This window comes from Sycon ciliatum, chromosome 7 (assembly GCF_964019385.1).
Source record: "Sycon ciliatum chromosome 7, ocSycCili1.1, whole genome shotgun sequence".
In the NCBI taxonomy this organism is placed as follows: Eukaryota; Metazoa; Porifera; class Calcarea; order Leucosolenida; family Sycettidae; genus Sycon; species Sycon ciliatum.
The window spans coordinates 33,061,124-33,081,822 of record NC_088649.1 but is presented as its reverse complement, the minus strand read 5'-3'; the positions used below and the strand labels follow the sequence as shown (position 1 = coordinate 33,081,822).

The 20,699-nt window shown below is 47.0% G+C and overlaps 1 protein-coding gene across 1 annotated transcript in view; it reads right to left on the bottom strand.

The window, feature by feature from the left end:
- Window positions 1-18,165, bottom strand: part of LOC135821357 (sialin-like) — a 26,050-nt gene extending 7,885 nt beyond the window's left edge. The window contains exons 1-10 of the mRNA XM_065334425.1: window positions 17,703-18,165; window positions 14,535-14,817; window positions 11,611-11,766; window positions 9,319-9,473; window positions 8,805-8,838; window positions 7,833-7,931; window positions 1,977-2,077; window positions 1,243-1,330; window positions 710-832; window positions 115-251 (exon numbers count right to left, since the gene is read on the bottom strand). Of these exons, the coding sequence (XP_065190497.1) occupies window positions 115-251; window positions 710-832; window positions 1,243-1,330; window positions 1,977-2,077; window positions 7,833-7,931; window positions 8,805-8,838; window positions 9,319-9,473; window positions 11,611-11,766; window positions 14,535-14,817; window positions 17,703-17,888 (1,362 nt within the window). The 5' untranslated portion in view covers window positions 17,889-18,165. The remainder of the gene's footprint in view (window positions 1-114; window positions 252-709; window positions 833-1,242; window positions 1,331-1,976; window positions 2,078-7,832; window positions 7,932-8,804; window positions 8,839-9,318; window positions 9,474-11,610; window positions 11,767-14,534; window positions 14,818-17,702) is intronic.
- Window positions 18,166-20,699: the final 2,534 nt, after the last annotated feature.

Here is a 20,699-nt window from a genome sequence, read left to right as displayed (position 1 = left end):
ATCCACCCCCACCCACCCCCACCCCCACCACCACCCCCACCCACCCACATCAACCCACGCATGCCAACACGCACGCAAGTGCTGATTCCGGCCAGAGTCGCACGGCCAACTTACGGTCAGTTTCTGGCTGTCCGTGGCGGCAATATCGGTTTCGATCATGACTCTCTCTTCCATTGTTATGTAGGGATGTACGGCAGGACTTTCATAACACAACGCAAACCATAGGATAGTGGCAAGCAGAGACCCGGCACCTGCAACATCACAGCAAACAGAAATTACAGTGGTGGAAAGTCATGCAGTGACCATCCATCGGCATCTACAATTACAGTGGTGGAAAGTCAGTGACCACAGTGACCATCCATCGGCATCTACACGAATGGCGGTATCGTTACTATGACAACCAATCTTGCTTGGGCATGTCATTCGCTGTTCACGCTACAATGTTGCCCAATGAAGTTTGGGCTATGTGAGTCAGCAAGCAGTGGGAGATGTGAGCCGCCCCCCCCCCCCCCCCCCAACCTCACCCATACACAGCGCTGCGAGCTGGAATCCAACCCCTGGAAGCTTTGGTGGCCTGTGTGCAGCTGAGACCATGGGGTTGGATTTCAGCGGGCAACACCGTGACTACATGCGCACATTCAGTGGTGCAAAGAGAAATCCAACTCCAGATGAAATCTGAACACACTACCATCCACAATGATGATCTCACCAAAGACATAGAAGATGGAGGGCCAATTGTCGCCAGAGTAGTTCAAATCCGCGCGCCGACCAAACCCGTCCGTATCCAATGCACTGCCGGCCGTGAACGCCAGAATCACGCCGAAACTAGACCCTGCGCACGCAACCATAGCAACCAGAGCACAGCAAAACACCTCCATGGACTACAGCAGCACAGCATTTTCTCTCCTTCCAGTTGCATCTTCCTTCCCTCTGCTCTGTTTTGCCTTTGTCTTTTCGTTCGTCTCTCTTGATATTCTACGTCGTACTATTGAGGCAACGAGCTGAAATATTAAAAACCTACCAAACCAAGTCATGCATGTGATGTTGTCGAATGTATGGCCCGGCTGGATAAGCAACTTGGCCGGCCCGGAGACATAGGCGTATAACCCGGAGTATAAGCCGCACTTGAAAGTTGAAACACTCGTAATGCACACAAAAAGAGTCGGTGCGGTTCGGTGGAGGGGGGGGGGGGGGGGAAGTACAGAAGAAAGAAGAGCAGCAGCTGTAGCAGCAATTGATCACCTGACGTGGCGATGGCAGCAATCAGTCCAACGTTCTTCTTCGGCGCCCATTTGCTCAGCAGAACATGGTATCCTGGAAACACAAATGCCTATACAGGAACAATGGATGTACAGCGGCAGCAAGCAAAGGAATATAACAACGGAAGATTGGAGGAGACCAGGCAAACATTAGAAAACCTGCATCTGGGATCGGCATGGTTATGGGACCCGGGATCTGGGACCTGGATATGGGGCAGGAACCTGGATATGGGGCAGGAACCTGGATATCGGGCAGGGACCTGGATATGGACAAGGATCTTGATATGGGGCAGGGACCTGGATATGGGGCAGGGACCTGGATATGGGGCAAGGATCTTGATATGGGGCAGGGACCTGGATAGGGGGCAATGATCTTGATATGGGGCAGGGACCTGTATATGGGGCAGGAACTGGATGTGGGGCAGGGACCTCAGGTCTGGTATCTGGGGCATTGATATGGGACGGGGATCCTTTTCTGGTATATGACACCTTTGTAATTATGGCGTTTGGACACCTCCTGCAACCATGCATGCATTCAGGTACTGGTTCTGTCGGCCAGTAAGCCAGGATCGTCCCACTGTCACAGGACTCGCCTGGGAAAGTCCCCACCACCACATGACTAACCAGGGAAAGTCCCTGCAGTCACATAACTCACCTGGAAAAGTCCCTGCAGTCACATGACTAACCTGGAAAAGTCCCTGCAGTCACATGACTCACCTGGGAAAGTCCCTGGTGGACACGCAGCACAATCAGGGCGTCAAAGCTCCATCTAGCAACTAGTGGTGTCAGCAAACACAGGACACTGTTGATGAACATACCTGCACAGAAACAATATACAACAACACAGGACACTGTTGATGAACATGCCTGCACAGAAACAACAACAAACAGAGCAGATTGCGTCTACTTGCTTACAACAGTAGGATTCTCTAATTGCCCGCAAACCCTGATGCCCGAAAATTTGGTGTAGTGTAAATTTTAATTATAATCACAGTGAAGAGACCGTTTTTGGAGTTTGGAGTTGAGAAGTGAAGTTTTCTAACAGTAGGTGTGGCTGAAAAATATTGAACCTACCCGAACACTGCACACCATTCATCCCAAACTGGAATCCTACTTGGTCCGCCCAGTTAAAATTGGCGCTTATCTTCTCTTTTAAAGTATTTAAATAACCGACGAGGAGACAACAGTCGTAAAATAGCAATGAAAAATATCAATTGTGCACTCATAATCATGTATAAACAATTAAAATGAAACAATTCCAGAACGTTTTCGTGTGACCATCATCAGTGGAACATCGTCACATAGTAAGAATCACTAAAACAACCAGTTATATAGCTAGAGTAACATGAAAAGAAGCGTGAGAATGCAGCACAGCTAGCGGTTATGCATAACGCGTGTAGTGTGAACCTTTGCAGTGTATCTGAGAATGGTAGCAGTAGATGAATGTGGCAGCTGTGAGTGCGTGTGAACAAAAACTGGTGAGTGCGTATTATTTAAAAAGTGTGAGTGCTACAACATTTTCTTTTTGCTTGCATAGAACAGGGTCACGTGTGCGAATATATACAGCTTCCAACACCTGCAACTGCTTAAAGAAACGCGCGCGACAAATAACACTAAACCAGGAATCGTCAAACAACTTACGACAATCCGGACTGGACACCAAATGCTTGTAGATGGCAGACTTGCTCTTGTCGATGTCGAACTCCTCCTCGTCCGTATCACTCTCATCCTCCACTTCGGGTTCGGTTCGTCCGCGCATGTACGGCCTCCCCAAGATACATAAACCATCCTGCCCGCTTAGACCAATACTCTCCATGATAGGATCGCCCCAATACGCTATATCCAAGTGGCTCTGCGGCATGATACAACCGGTATTAGAGCATTATTGTAAACACAACGTTAAGGACACGTTTGAATTCGTTGAAATCCTTCGTGACAACCCTATTCCGCCTACTGCCCATATGTGCTCTTTCGATGTTGTAAGCTTGTTTACAAACGTACCACTAGACGAGACAATAGATATCTGCGCGCGAAGACTATACCACAATGATGATGACATTGATCTTCCATGGTTACCGGAGACAGCATTTCGACGTTTGATGCTGATGGTGACGAGTGGCGTAGAGTTCTTGTTTGGTGATGTTATGTATAAGCAGACAGACGGTGTGGCGATGGGGTCTCCGTTGGGCCCGGTACTGGCAAATGTCTTCGTTGGATATTGCGAATCGAGAATGGACAAAATAAAGTGGCCTCAGTTGTACGTTCGATTTGTGGACGACTCATTTACCTATTTCGAAACAAGACGTGACAGTGAAGCCTTTCTAGATGAGTTGAATGATGTCCACCCTGCATTACGCTTCACATGTGAACACGAGGATTGCAACAAATTGTCGTTTTTAGATGTACTCGTGGAAAAGACATGTGAGGGTGGTGTGACATCGGTGTATCGTAAGCCTACATTCACTGGTCAGTATATTATGTACGATTCATATTGCTCTTCGCAATACAAGACCAATCTAGTCCGAAACTTAGCTGACAGGGCAAGACGCATTTGCTCCGAGAGTAAACTGCAAGCAGAACTTGATTTCCTTCGCTCTGTCTTTCTTAAGAACGGATATCCAGGATCACTATTAGCGAAACTACTCACGAACAATGCGCCCCGTAAGGAACTGACAATCGGCCCGGCTCCTTGTCGTGTCTTCCTGTGCCTGCCTTGGAAAGGCGCGGAGTCGACAAAGGTCAGTCGTATTGTCAAGTCTATTGTCCAGAAGACGTACTATGCAGTGAATGTAGTAACTGTCTTCACCACGATACGTTCGTTCACGGTGTTGAAGGACGTCCTGCCGACCCATCATTTGAGTCACCTCATTTATCATTTTGAATGCCGACAGTGCGGTAGTCGGTATGTTGGCAGGACGCTTCAACACTTGTCCGAACGTATCAAACAACACGTCCCATTGTCCTTGTTGTCAAAAGCGGCCAGGGCAGGCAGGCCAAAGCGTGGGAGGCCGAGAAAACACCCGTTGCCTACTACTACGCCTGTCAGTATTACAACACAACCAGAAACGGATACAACACCGGACTCAACAGTAGCGCAACACACGAATCTGGTGTCACTCTTGACGACAACAACACGGCATGGGAGACCACCGGACGACCGTTCATTAACAAACCCGATGGCGGTAACGGAAAGATCACCAGGAGAACGAAATGAAAATGGAGGAAAAACGAATCTGAGGAGAAGCCAGAGACTAGCGGAGACACGACTGAGAAAAATGGAGAAGGCGGAACCAGTAGTGGCAGGTGAAAGTACGGGCGCAGCAGTGAACACGTCAAGGAGAAAGAAGCGATGGCATGAGGAGATGGAGATGGAGGATGATGATGGGGATGAACAGGATGGTCAGGAGGAAAGTAAGGGTGAGCAGGAACGGGAAGTGGAGGATGAGAGTGATACGGACGAGGAGGAGTTCGACATCGACAAGAGCAAGTCTGCCATCTACAAGCATTTGGTGTCCAGTCCGGATTGTCGTAAGTTGTTTGACGATTCCTGGTTTAGTGTTATTTGTCGCGCGCGTTTCTTTAAGCAGTTGCAGGTGTTGGAAGCTGTATATATTCGCACACGTGACCCTGTTCTATGCAAGCAAAAAGAAAATGTTGTAGCACTCACACTTTTTAAATAATACGCACTCACCAGTTTTTGTTCACACGCACTCACAGCTGCCACATTCATCTACTGCTACCATTCTCAGATACACTGCAAAGGTTCACACTACACGCGTTATGCATAACCGCTAGCTGTGCTGCATTCTCACGCTTCTTTTCATGTTACTCTAGCTATATAACTGGTTGTTTTAGTGATTCTTACTATGTGACGATGTTCCACTGATGATGGTCACACGAAAACGTTCTGGAATTGTTTCATTTTAATTGTTTATACATGATTATGAGTGCACAATTGATATTTTTCATTGCTAGCTTATCTTCTCACTTGGTTTTTTGGTGTTCTGCCTGTGCCACACGGCATGGAACCACCGATTCACCATCCGAACATGACCATTGACCATTGCATCCGACGACATGGCAGCACAAACCATCACAGAAGTTGCGATCGGTTCGTTTGAGTCTTTTTGACGGAGCTGCCGCCGACGAACACTTCCGTCAGCGCAAGAAAACACTGCAACCTCCGCTCGAGTCCGTAAAATAGGTCAGGATGTTCGCATTTCAGAGCGATGGAGAATACAGTTTCTGTCTACTTCCAGCTGTCTGATGGCAAGGATTGTTTACCCCGGGGAGGTATTGAAAAGCTGAAAAAGCGCTTCGCGAGCTTGAATTTCAGTGCTTGCACAGTACAGCGCCTAGTGAAGGGCTATCACCAGCAAATCGCTGACGAAGAGACTGCAGCTCATGTCGATGTCTCCAGTAAGTGAGACCAATCCGGCGGACACACTTTGAAGCTCACAGAGGACAGGGCAAAGGAGCTAATCAAAGGAAACACCAAGTCCTGAGAGAAACACTCGTGCAAAGGACTTTCAGGAAACTAGCCGAAAAGCCTGGTGCACGGCGTTGTAGGTGCAGTACGCACAGGTGCTACATCAAGCGGAAGCTATCACTACGCTGCATGTACAAGCACCAGCGGCTCGCGTGGGTACGGGTGCTGATCAGTAAGTACGACAAGCGCAAGAGGCGATTTGAAAAAAGGACACTGATATGGCGTTGCCTTTTTGTCTCAAACAAAGTCGCATTATTGCGACGAACGGGGATAACACTTACAGTCAACATGCGGGCAGTCTCACTCAGCTTCTGATGGGAAGGTGACAGGCACGCACTGCCTTTGAGCGTGATTCGAGACGAGGAGAAGTGGAACAAGCTATGAAACGACCCGTGCAGCAGCTGTCCGGATCGTACGTTTCGAGCTCTTCCTCCAGCGACGATAGTGGCGAGGAGGATGTGTAACTTGCTTGAATTTTCGACTGAGTTGCTTACTGACATGTAAATAATCATGTATATAGTGCTTTGTGATCGTGGCTTGCTTCAAATATTCGTATTTCTTTCCTGAGACAAGTGTGAAGATAAGCGCCAATTTTAACTGGGCGGACCAAGTAACTTTTTGGTATCTCCCACGTCTAATTGCAGGTATTGTAAAATAAAATAACATAAACAGTACATCCTGCATGGTATCATCTGTGCAATTACTACTTGCCACGCTTGACGCCGGAAAAGTCCCAGGTTAGGGAATTAGAAATTCAGCCGGGTTTTGCAGACTTAGAATCGGTATACCATGGCAAAATGTAAAAGGGGATTCTCGAGCCGCAATTGGGTAAAAAAAATGGAATGATCATAATCTTGCTTTAGAGCACAAAAGCGTCAATAGTTGCCCTAATAAAAGGACGGCAGGAGAGCGGGAAGGTTTGAACTCATCAATACGTCAATGGTTGGCCTTTAATTTAGTCCAAAGGCTCCTTGGACGAAAAAGACGAATATTACTGCTTGTACAGTAACTAATCTTCCTTAATGTTAGCAAACACACATTCTACTATTTACTAGCTATATTCTACTCACACAGGAATGATCTCTGGGCCTTTTCAAATCCGATTTCGGCCGCATTACGCGCAAAACCCAACCCCAAGTCGACCGGTTATGGGATTTAGACCAGCATGTCTGCATGGTTATCAATGTTAACTCCTGCCGGAATTCTCAATGGCCGGCCTAAATTACCTTTGTTATTGACCACCTTTTGGAGAAATAGACACCAACAACGTAACTGGATGGGTATTCCATGCTGTATGGCGAAACAGTTTTTTTTAATGCCGGACTTATGTCGATTTGTCCAGCTTTTCAATACACTCTTGTGGTCCATGAACGAAGTTTTTCAATAGGACGAACTCCCCTTCTTTGTGGTTGGACGAAATTATTGACCGACGAAATGTTCTGCCTGTAAAGTACACGTAACGGGTACGGGACAGTGGGCGATGCACATAAAGTTCATGCAATGGACCCCGTTTGCAATGTTGTGTTTAGTTAAACGGAACAAGCAAAAGCATGAAGTAAACGGCCCACACTTGGCCAAAGACGAGGCTTCGAAGCTCATCGAATATATTGATTTCGTGCTTCGAACATTTCTTCAGCTGAGCACCCTCACAGGTTGCACAATGCGCTCCATTCTGATTTCACTCACGTTCTGGCGGAACGTGGGTGAGCCTCCATACACGGTAGGTCGTGAAAAACGTCTGTACGTGGGTCATTGAGTATCACGTGGTACACACACGTAAAGTTCACACGGGACTTAACCTCCCTATTGTTGGGACTAACCCCCCCTATTGTTGGGACTAACCCCCCCCCCCCCTATTGTTGGGACTTACCCCTCTATTGTTGTGACTAAACCTCCCCCTATTGTTGGGACTACCCCCCCCCCCCCCCCCTGTTGTTGGGACTAAACCTCCCTATTGTGGGGACTAACCCCCCTATTGTTGGGACTACTCCCCCCCCCCCCCTGTAGTTGGGACTAAACCTCCCTATTGTTGGGACTAACCCCTCACCCTCCCCCCCCCCCCCCCCTATTGTTCCCAGACTTACCTATAGAGATACAGCGGTGTGCACCATAGCTACCACTCAGCCAACCAGACGGCAGCGACATACCCAGGTAGCCGTAGAAGAATGCAGAGTTGATATAGCCTGATATTGACATACACACACATGGATATACACACACACATACACACACACATGTACATACACGCACGTACACATACACACACACACTCATGCACGCACGCACAAACACACACACATGCACGCACGCATGCATGCACAAACACACACACACACACACACACACACACACACGCACCGACACATACACACACACACACACACATACACATACACACTTTATCACGACGAATGTGAACTGAAAGTCTTGTCAAGGTTACATCGCAAAGTAGTACGTCCATATTATTCAAACAACCTACAAACCTACAAAGCGACAAGACATCATTTTAAATAATTTTGAACCCCCAAAACTTAGACCACAATCAATTTCATACGGCTATTGTGTGTTTCGTTTGTTTTGTGCATAGACATACGTACACTCTCGCTTGCTTTCATTATAAAAGGCCAGGTTCGCCCCTTGCAAATTGTTCTTACGGTGGGTGACTGGCCCAAAACGTCAATAATTTTTTTGACATCACCAATAATAGAATTTTCATCCAGCGCATGCGCCAGGAGTGAATAGCAACTGAATAGAGCGGTTGTCAGTTGACAAACCCCCTTTTATTTAAAACTTAGACTGACAAGGTCTTTAAAAAGCAGTGACACAATAGAGAATACAATAGAACAGAGACCATTTAACATTCTTCAGATTTGGAATATCGCGCTTCCTGTGAAACTACGCATGTCATGATTGACAGTTGAGAGAGAGAGAGAGAGGGGGGGGCTGATACCAATTTTAGTAATTATTTGGGCTGGCCAGAGTTTTTGTTACCAATGGATAAAACATCCTCCACTGTGTGTGCACTGATTTATCAACGGAATGTGCATTATGATCACCTTGCTGCTGCTTGGTCCAATTGAACTCCGGCCCCTACACAAGACGAGAATAGATAATGGAAATGGAAGAAAGCAGAATCGGGATTGACACAGCAAGAGGACCGGAGATTGGTAGACGATGATGACGAGAGAGGACAGAAACGAAAGGAAATGGGGGTGAGGGTAGGCGCGTGGTCTCAAGTAATACATCCAGAAGGCTCAGTTTCACTATGGCAACTTGCAACTACTGTGTTTTCGGTACTAGCGCCGGTCATTAAAAACCGGCTGTCTGCAATACCCGCCATATAATTTCAAGGCCTTTGTGTGGATTTTTTCAAATATCAATTGGGTGAAATTCAGGGCGCGCAACTAAGCGCCTCTGCCAGTATTGCCGAAAATACGGTATAGCGTCACTCTTGCCACATGGCGGCATGACGCGGCCAGCCGTTATCACTATGGCAACAAGAACGGCATAAACTCATGACATCCGGAAACACAAACACACACAGGGTTTCGTATCGCCATGGCAACTTACCCGTATGGTGCCGTTCTCGTCCCCTGACGTGGTGACGTTGCCAGCCATTGCTACTATGGCAACGCTTACGTTGAAACGACACGCGTACAGGAAGGTGAAGACGAGAAAGCCAACCAGGGAGAGGATCCAGCGCGTGCCACGGATCTTCCGCTGTTCTGTAAAATACCATAGCAACCACGGTGGCACTTACAATCTACTGTGGAGGGCATTGTTCTAACGAGCCACATGTGTACCGTATTTTTCCGGTTGTAAGTCGATCTTTTACGACTAAAAATAGAAGGAGAAAGGGTGGGGGTCGACTTGCAACCGGGATTCGACTTATAACCGGGAACTATCAGAATCTTACAAAAATGACCTGCCCTGCATGCACGAGTGCACCATGTGTACACATGTTTGCCAGTTTATTGGCCTTTTTCAAGGATTGGGACGTTATACCCTCCAATAAGGAATGTTTACATGATTTGTTGATGTGTTAGTAGCAGGGAGTGGTTAGTAGTGTTTCGTTGGGTGAAAACTTTAAAACGCAGAATTGAGACCTCCGGATACAGGGGTCGACCTATAACCGGGGTCGACTTACAACCGGTAAAATCCGGTAACGATTTCCTAAAATTTACAAGTTTACGTGTACCAAAGGTAACAATTCTCACTCATTCGCAACGCTCAATAGCAACAGTATATTTTATCGATTTCTGTATAACGTTTTCTAATTTACCGACAGATTTCTCCTCGTAAGCTTGTTCGATTTAGCACTTCGTTACATAATTATCCCTTTATTGGCCGATTAAAATACAAACAAGCCCACGCAATCGCCAAACCTGTACCTAAATTGGACGTAACTTTAGTTTGCATTGGACAAATTCCACGATCTTGGGCATCCTGGAAAGGCCTTGGCGAGAGGAGCGCAATGAGCGTACACTCGACTCCACGGGATGCACTGGCCCAGCGCTGCAAGCCAGGGAAGGCTCACCAGCGCTGGGCCCACGCTCGAGATCTATCTCTATCCACCATTTCACTCCTGTTGCTCGTATCAGACTCAAAATTTTTCGTGAGACTCCCGGGAACCTGCTTTTGAAGTTGAATCGGCGTAGTCTTGTCAACAGGTGACGTAAGCAGGGAAAATCCCGGCCGTTGACCCACGCATCGCGCTCTGAGCGCAAATTTCCCGGGACCAACATTACGAGTGCTATAACTCAAGAACTGCTCTTTGTATCGCTTTGAAATATGTTTGAGGCGACAGCTGAGAGTTTTCTCTTCGACCTACATATTTCGATCTTTACGAAAGACCGAGATTTGAGCAAGTTACGAAAATTTCAAAATGCCTACCCCATCGAACATCGGTGTGCGATCAATGTATAGGCCAGCCAATAAAGGGTTATAAGGCTTTTACAGTATGCAAGGTGGTTCGTCAGTACTTATCCCGTCGTACGATACGATTTGGGCGGTCTCAGCCAATCAGCGGCCGTTATGAGCGGGGTATATGGAGCGAGATATCCCACTTGGGTAAAAACTATTCCCCGCGTCACACGGGTCACGCCAGAGAGTAAATAAGGGAGATGTTCCTGCTCTATTTGGGACAGTACATCGGATAAATGTACTACACCATTCGTACTCTGTGTATACCGTGTCCCTTAAATTTCCCTCGTGCTAACGCACTTGTGAAAATATTCGACGGTATGCCCCTCGGACTCATGGTATAAGCCATACACAATTGTAATTTGTTTCCAATGTACGGGTGACATAATTTTCATACTGTCAGACCTCGCTTAACCGCACGCATCCGTTTTCACCAAAAATTATTAGGATAGGCGAGGGAACCGGATAATCGAACACACATACTGTATGTATGCATGGCATATGCTATAAATCGGTAATGATTTTCTTCCGGATAGAGAGGGATCCGGAGAAAAGAGGACCGCATAAGCAAGGTCCGACTGAACTAATATTCTTCTTGCCACATTGGATAACGACGACTTAGCACGGCATAACAATCTACATTTGGAACCAAAGAAATCCAGCGCCTAGCTGATTTCTTATGCTCACACTGTCATGGGAGCGGGGACACACACACACACACACACACACACAAACCACCTTCCCACCACCACCACATACACAAACACACACACACACACATACACACACACACACACACACACACACACACACACACACACACATACACACACACACACACACACACACACACACACACACACACACACACACACACACACACCTGGCTGTGCACAATTTCCAGAATCAGCACATTCTACAGGAACATCAGAAACCTACCAGCTGCCACCTCCACGGACGGAGTAGATCTGAGGAGAGGCGTGAGTTCGGATGGCATGTATCTGGTCTGCGTGGAAAGTGCACTGCCATTGCGAGAGACAGCACTGGTGCATGGCTTTGAATCAAAGTCGTGTGCACAGTCATCATCTTCATCCTCTGAAAAGTTGAAATTGAAAACATGTAGAGATAGCCAAAGTCATTGTGCATGATAGATACATTTTATAACACATTTATAACGTTTTTTTCTCAAAGGGCAAAGACTCCATTGTAGCCATCCACTATGTCTATACATGTATCTCTTCACCTCACTCTCCAAACAGTCTCTGGGCTACACCAAATTATTCTCCTGCTCTTGTAGTAGTTGAGCACTCTCATGTGGGGTAGTGCCTTTGCTGTTTGCATTGCAAGGTACGTTGGGGCCTGATTGCAAGTTTTTATTTTCATTGCTATCAGGTTCGGCCTCATTTCCTCTGTGCTGCGCTGATGAGTTCACAAAGAACGAAACAGCATGCTGTCCGCAGATTGAGTAGAAGAATGAAGGAGATAATCATTCGAATTTTCCGGCAACTGCCATCTTCCTGAAGATTGTCATGAAGATGGCCTTGCCCGAAAATTCTAATGATTATCTCTTTTTTTAATATGATTTTATAAAGTGGTTTGCTTCACTGTCCGAAGAGTGCTCAGTACCCATGTAGGGCAGAGCCTTGTCTCTTTACGATTATCTCTAATTTTTCTTTCAGTGATTGGTGTAGCCCAGAGACCGCTTGGAGAGTGTCAATTAAAAAGTTTTTATACGTTGAATTGCATACTTGATGAGGGCAATTTTGCCGAAACGTAACAAATTGATTGAGAAATGAGTTCAAGTTTGAAGAGTGAATGGGAAGAGAGCGAGTCTGCTCTGAAACAATTTTTTTCCTATGAAGGAAGCTGCAGGAAGCCTCACCACTGCCACTAAGTTGAATTATAACAGTTGTGCAAACGATAATATTATCATCATAACACCCATAGTAGAGAATACACAATGTACACATGACCTCACCACACACTGTACTGAACAACAAGGGTAGTTACTGTAAGACATGGCATGATAACGAGGAAGTTAATCGAACTAGTTTTAACGGGTGAAATTTCTTCGTTACATTAAGTTCTCTTGAGGTTGCAATGCCACATATGTGATATGTGCGGATATGGCTGAAGACTGCAAGATCGCTATCGTATGTTCTCGTTAACCTATGGATTTTGGACAATCGTTAAATTTGCCACTCGTTATAATAACATGTTTTACGGTAGTGGACATTTAAGGACACCAAGACAGCATTGAGGCAAAACAGCTAGCCGGTTGCGCACCGACCACAGCAAGAAGGACCTGCTAAGTTGAACGATAACAGTTGTGCAAACAGCAGCATCCTAACGAGTAGAGGATATGCAATAGTATTATAAATGTGTGATCTCACCACGGTACTGTACACGCATTGTGTTATTTATTTATTTTATTTTGCAAAGGATCAGTCGGGGAAGTGGACTGCCTGAAAAGAGAAAAAATCGCCAGACCCACCAGGACTCGAACCCGGGACCTTGCTTGTCATGAGCAATGCTCTAACCGCTGAGCTATGGGACCAGGCTGAACCTAGAAGGCGCTGACAAGATTTTCACTCCAAAGGCAGCTCACAACACGTTATTTTTATTCTTATTTTACTAGGGAATTCCCAACAGGCGTCATCACCTTTCTACAGGGAACTCTAAGAAAGTCTTGATGGATGATCGAAATTCAGCAGGTGAATTGGAAAGGCGGCAAGCAGGTGGCAGTGCATTCCACCGGTCAGCGCCTACGTAAGAAATTGCACTGAAACCATTGCGTGTGCTAGCAGGGGGTAAAACAAGCGAGGCAGACAGACACCCGTGGTCACCTACTGTCAGTGTACAAATTTTAGGCCCATTCAAATTTCGGCCTCCCAGGGCTAAAGCACATTTCGGCTGCAACAAATTTTCGGCCTGTACTGCTGCCACCTGTATACACTGTCACACTGAACCTTGCAAAACAAATTTCCGGCCCAACATGACCGAGGCCGAAAATTGCCAAAAATAGATATAAGAAAGGGTTTGCTCCCCACACTGGAGCTCGCGCTATTCCGCCGACTTTACTTGACACTTGACTGACTCACGACTGCCATCCAGAGCACACAAGAAGTCCATCGAACCTTCGACTCGGCAAACCTGCAAGAAAGCACCACTCCCTGCTCAATACACAGTGTTTCGGGGAATTCACCCCTCATCAGTTGAGCTTGAGTAGGCTGAGGAAGATTGTGCCTGAAGAGCACCACTTATATAGTGCTCTCCAGGCACAAACATCACCAGGGATACAAACTTACAGAGACGCTTCGTTTACAGCGCGACAAACACCTCGTGAACACCAGATAGCAGCGTGAGTCAGTGTCGAATATTTGTTGACTTTTTAAACTACAGTACATGTGTTTCATCAACACGCGGTCAGGGGTGTCACACACGGTATGATCAGCAGCACGACCATGCTCGTACCACTTTTCATCCAGGCTATTTTGATGGTCCGTCCAATTCATCCAAAAAACAAAAACAAAAAAAAGAGTACTATAACGCCCTGTTGGTCGGAAAATCCGATTTCGTTTCGCCGAGGGACACGCCAGACCCCCGTCATGCCACTCCCTAACGCCCTGTGACACACACCCCTGGTAGTTGTATAGAAACCTCGCTGGTCATGAAAGAGCTAGCTGTGTCATTAGTGAACGCCTGGTGCACAGCTGGCCCTCTGGGCCCTGTCACATGCCTTGTGAACATAACGGCGCACACACACACGCACACACACACACACACACACACACACACAAACATACGACACAAAGTGCTGTGGACCCTGGCCAGTGGCAGACGCTACTCATCTTAGCTCTGACCTGTGGAGAGATTGTCGGCGTGACTCAGACGGTCACTGTCCTGATCATGACTGTTTGTACAATACTGGATACTGGCAGCAATGGGCTTTGGTGGTGGTGATGGCACTCGCTGGTCGTCATGACGAATCACGTACCCTCGGCCATCATCGTCAAGGCAGCAGCCGGCTGGCGGGCGGCCACGCTGACGGACGAGACTGTGCGCCGCAAGTCCACTGGTCGGTGGGTACTGCCTCTGTATGGCCAGGTGACGGTGTAGGTCACGGCTTGGATCAATGAAATCCACCTGCAGGTAACATGACATGCACATATACACGTATGCCGGTATGAAGTATATATGTTTATAAGCTCCCAAGATTGTGCAACTCCTGGTACTGTGAAACAGGTAATTTTAGGTGGATTCAAATTTCGAACTACAAGTTACGCTATAATGTCCACTAACCGCACCGGTTACTAAACAATGAGCTCATGCGATAACATTGCACCACTTGTAGTTCCTTGGTCCGTTTTTAATTTTTATAAATAATCCTTGGCTCTCCATCCGAGTTCATTTAAATTTCGCTTCCAGGGATCTGCCAGGTTTCAAGCGTAATGTAGAATTAGGTGATCGGCCTACCCTTCGCGTACAGTGCACACTCTGGTGCGCTTTAGGTATACTTAAATTTTAGGTGCCCGGATTCTATAAAAAAAAAAGGACCAAGGAACTACAAGTTACGCTATAATGTCCACTAACGCCACCACTTGCTTGACAATCAGCTCATGCGATAACATTGCACAACACTTTTTTTGTTAGTGGACATTATAGCATAGCTTGTAGTTTCATGGTCCTTTTCTTCACTATAAATTATTCATAGGCTCTCCATCCAAGTCTATGCCCGCATTCTCTACCGGAATTACCGAAAGTAAAATTACACCGAAAGTGCCGTGATATACAGTACCCTTTCTAAGGGGTTCGCCGACGGCGAAACCTCACATCACGTGGTGTAGCGGTCCAGTTGTACGTTTCCAGCCCGCTTTTTTGTGAGCAGAGGAGTAATACAAAAATCAATCTCTGACAGAAACTCATTGTGCGTACGCAACTCGGCAGCATGATCGTGGCAGATATTCGTATTGCGCGCACGCTATCCTACGTTCGTACATTGTACGAAACGTACCCGAGACGCGTGACGTGAGTTTTCGCCGTCGGAGACCCCAACTGCAATGTTGCACACTCTCGGGAGCCTGTAGTTACTCTTGATGGTATAGGTAAGCCTAGTTCAGTTGAAGAAGATGGTGATTGGTTGAGACACAGTGTGCCCTACACGTTGTAACATGCTCTCAAATTTCAACCAATCCACATGTACACGTACAGTAAGTCAACAAATATTCGGCGCATTTTTATTTTTCGGCTATTTTCCGCCTGGTCATGTTCGGCCCAAAACATTATTGCAGCCGACATTTTGTTTCGCAAGGTGCAGTGTGACAGTGTATACAGGCGGCAGCAGTGCAGGCTGAAAATTTGTTGCAGCCGAAATGTGTTTTAGCCCTGGGAGGCCGAAATTTGAATGGGCGGAAACTTGTCGACTTGCAGTATGTCTAGCACAGAGTGCAAGATTTAAAATAATGAAACGGCACGGGACGGCGGGAGTAACACCGAGAAGTCTTCAAAAGAACCGATAGGGTGAGTGAACTTCACAGACTCTCAATGGCCGCAACCCAAACCCAGTATGTACAGCACGCATGATGTCAGAGTGTCCCGGGGGGGCACGCAGGTAGTGCCAGTGAGTTCACATGCTGCGCCAAATAAGCCCATTGCGCATTGCCAAAATAGAAATGGATTGCTTGAGCAATGCATGTGAGTACGCTGGGATCAGCAATGCACTGTTGAACACACCACACACGACCATGCCCAGGTGTGCCTGTGCAGGGTGTTTATGGTACAGACTGCGACATTGCGCAATGTGGCTTGGTTTGCGCTGCATGCATCTGCGATACAGCAAACATCACGGTATTCTTGGTTGTCATACCATCTTCTGTCAAGTAAAGTAAAATTTGCACATCTGTGTTACCAGTGGCTTACGATTGTGTTGAGAAACACAACCGGCTTACAAGTAGGAAAGCTTAGGTCATGCCATCTCACCACCATGATAGTGAAGCTTAGGTCATGCCATCCAGTGGCGTGCACCGAGTCTTGAAAGGGGGGTTTCTAGAGTTGGTAAATTTGTTTCTGGAGACCCACTGGCACTGTATGTACATTGTATTTGTGCATACGCGCATCTCCCGAACATCCTGTCGGAGATAACAGTGAGGGCTAGGGAAGAGGGGCTCAAGATATGAGGGGTGCAAGGCACCAATGAACACTGGTGCTGATGAGATGTGGGTCAGGTACATTGTACCTCACTAGTCCACTCCATTCTCCAGGCATGTTCGTTTCATCAAAACACTGCTTACATTCGACGTATCTTTCTTTCTGTTCTTATGACGAAGTTTTCAGCATGTATTGGCAATGTTCCACATGATTTCAATAAAGAGTTATGGAACTTGCTTCGATGGAAACTCGTGGGAGAAAAGCAAAGCCCCGCGTCCTCGAGTCGGGGCGGGAGCAGCGCTTCGTTCTGAAGCAGTGCAAGTGGATCATGGACGCACATTTTTACGTCTTCCAGTCGACAAGGTTTTTGACGAACATCTGCTGCGCACATGAGCGAGAACGAAAGGCTGTGGAGATCTTGATTTGAGTGAACGGTTTAGAAGGAGATATCATCAATCATATCCTTGAACTGACTTGCATCGCGCGTGCTTGACTCAAATTTCGAGACAAAACGGATTTCTTCAACGTCATTGCCAATCCAGTAGCGGACCAGAGGTAGAGATCGATCTCTCTGTGGCTACTCTCCACTGAAGAAAAAGAGAATAATGTATTTTGAACTACATGCAAAGCAACTCTCTCTCACTTCGAAATAAGGACATAGTCACTGTACTGTGAACTGTCCGTCGATCGACGAGTATGCACGATAACTAATCCAGTAGGCATGCTTTTCCTTTGGCAAGATTACACGCCCACATTCTCACCCTGTACACCCCCCCCCTGCACGACCCACACACACAAAGTCCCTCTCCCCCCCCCCCCCCCCCCCCCCCTACACTGCCCACACACACAAAGTCTCTCTCTCTCATGATACTCTTGAATTTTACCTCATCCTGGCCCGTGTTGTCATTCTCCACCCCAACATCACAATTACTGCTAGAAGCATCAGGTAGCGACCCGCGTACTTCACCAGGCGTGTTACGATAGCGATCAGCTGTGGTGTTCGCACAGTCATTGTACTTGTGAGCAGTCCCCTGCTCCGCACCGTACTGTCGCTGATCACTGTCCGACATTGCTCCGCTAACACGAGACGAAGTATTAAAGTCACGAAATATTTACACGCCAAGAGCTAGACATGAGCTGTGGGCTAGTGGAGAAATACAATTTTAGTGTTGGAAAGAAACATCTGTCCGGCTTGTCCACCCCCATCGCAAATCAAGCTGTGAAACAACAACACCGGTGCCAGCGCATCTTCAGACCATCGTGAATTGGGCCCATGCCCAGCGCACTCATTCGACTGCAAACATTACAATTAAATTTTAATTTTCATTACAGCAGCGAGCGCACAGCGGACAATTACAACCATTACGGCATTAGCTGTCTGTCACTTGTAAAGTAACAGTTGTACTAGCTTGTAGTCTACCAGGCGCTAGGCAGCAACGAAGGTACAGACTACAGACATCGGTCCATGCCCCCAGGTCATCGATATTTTTTAGAGGGTAAAATATCGTGGATCCAAGTCGGGTTTCACTTGGTCGCTTTGCACTTTGTTGGTAGCCTGCCGGCCGCAAGGCATGGCATGTGAGGTGGCAGTGCCGTTTGGCAGGATCTGGGATTTTGGATTCAAGCCAGACACGTGTGTAGTTCTCACGTGACCACTACCCGCACTCGCGCTGTACAAAATATTTTTCGATTTACTGTACAAAAATATTTTCGTTAGATCACACCATACATGCATATGGCACCACGTACAGTATTATTCAAAGTACAAAATGTAGCGCACAGGCACCAGCAGTGGTCCAGCACGGGTTACATTATCATGATTATGATTGTTACAATGCGTAGTAAATTTCGCTTTGGGTCGACTTAGGCATTGGCGGATAATGCTCGAAAAGGTGGCAGATTCTGCTCGAAAAGCAGTGAAATTGGCAGAACCATACAAACCTTATGGCGGGCAATTCCTCGAATTACATGTATGTTCCATTTCGCCACCTACCAAACATGCATGAAACTTACCTTGTTTTGCTGATGTTCTTGTCCATGGGCCATGGCACTGCACTGGTGGTTTCAGGATCAAAATCGCAGTTCTTGTTGCCGTGTCTGTTGAGTCATGATACAATGTAGTTTACAGAAAAATGTAGGCTCGGCTCTTCTCTGCTTTCTTGGTTTTTTTTTAATGCTGGACGTCGTTAATGTACATGTACGTCATGTAGCAGCATTTGAAAGGAATAGAGCCCTCTCTCTCTCTTGAATAGTGGTAGCATTTCAGTTGCATCTCCAGTTTTAGTAGTACCGGTACACACTCAGTGCTGTTCTGAGTTACCAGGAGAAAATATACCATATACCATATACCACATACCACATGAATTCTCTCTGCACAAAAAAGCCCAATACGGCAATAGGCAATACAACCTGGAATCTCTCTGTTTTAAAAACCCCCAATACATGTACACAGGCTACATGCACAATGCGTTCTAGGTTTTACATTGAAATCGAAAGATTAAAAATCACCAGCCACGACGAACGCTACACTACAGCATCGCAAAAAGTAGTTTTGAAAATAAATTTCGAAGACGAATGTCCTGTGATACAACGTGAGGATTACTGAACTGCACGGGGATGGAGAGCAGAGCGATCAGCAGCAACTCGAACTGCTCCCTACAGGCGTATGGTACACATGCATGCTTAAACTCAGGTAGCCGGGTATAATTAATAGTAGTAATTGTGCGGACCTCACCAGGGAGAGCGTTCCACAGCCGCTGAGAGCACCAGCAACAGACAATCTCCGCTGACCGCGGCGGCTACGGTTTGTTTGGCGTAGTACTAGTAGTAGGCCATTTGACTGCTGATGGCGGGTAGGGGGTAGGGGCGCCTTGTGCCGGGGTCAGAAGCTGGGCGAGCACAGGGCTGGTGCGGGCGTGGATGCACCGCCAGATGGTGATCAATATTTTCTGCCTGTAGTGTAGAGCTCGCTGACACGGTACAGGGAGGGAGCAGTGAGCAGCTACATGTATTATGAAAGCAGCCAGCCTTATGCCTGATCATGCAACAGTCATGTAATTGTTTCCCCCTGGCAATGGCCTTGCCCTTGGTTCTGTCTTCTCATTACGTCGTTCTCTGCTGGACTGTGCACTGCTGCCACAGCCACTGCCATGCCCATGACAACACTGCTGCCACAGACACTGACACAAGCAGCACTGGACTGCTGTCTGCTTGTACTGCTGTTGCTGCTGCTGTTGCTACAAGACGTATGTAAGGTGTAGTCTGAGTGCCTTTTTTGTTTGAATTTCGGCTAGTCGAGGATCGGCTACTATTTTCGTCTTGAGGCTAGACAAGTGGAAGTAGCCATATACAATGTAGGGGCGTGGGCTCGCCTTTCGGCACTGGGAATTGCACCTCGCTCCAGTCTGGGTTTGAGTTAGTTGTCTGCTGGTCTGTCATGACAGGTGCATTCCGACAATCTGCTGATCTGTCATCATGGTCATGAAAGGTGCATTCTGACAATGAGAAGAGAGACGCCGTTCTGACGCCAGACGGTGTCTGAGGCATCAGCTCAAAACTATTAGAGACACACACACACACACACACACACACACACACACACACACACACACACACACACACACACACACACACACACACACACAATGAACTACAGTACACAGTGCTGTAGAGTACTGCAGTATAGAACAGGACAGTTACAGTAGCAAGGGAAAAAGAAACTACCCGTACTCTCGCATCCTCATGCCGTAGAACTGATAGTAGGCTACTAGCTGCTGCTGCTGTTGCCAGTGTCTGTACAGTGAAGTGTATGTATGAATGACTTGTACTGCTACATACTATGAACAGCGCACAAGTGCAAGAGGAAATCTCTCCACACTGTT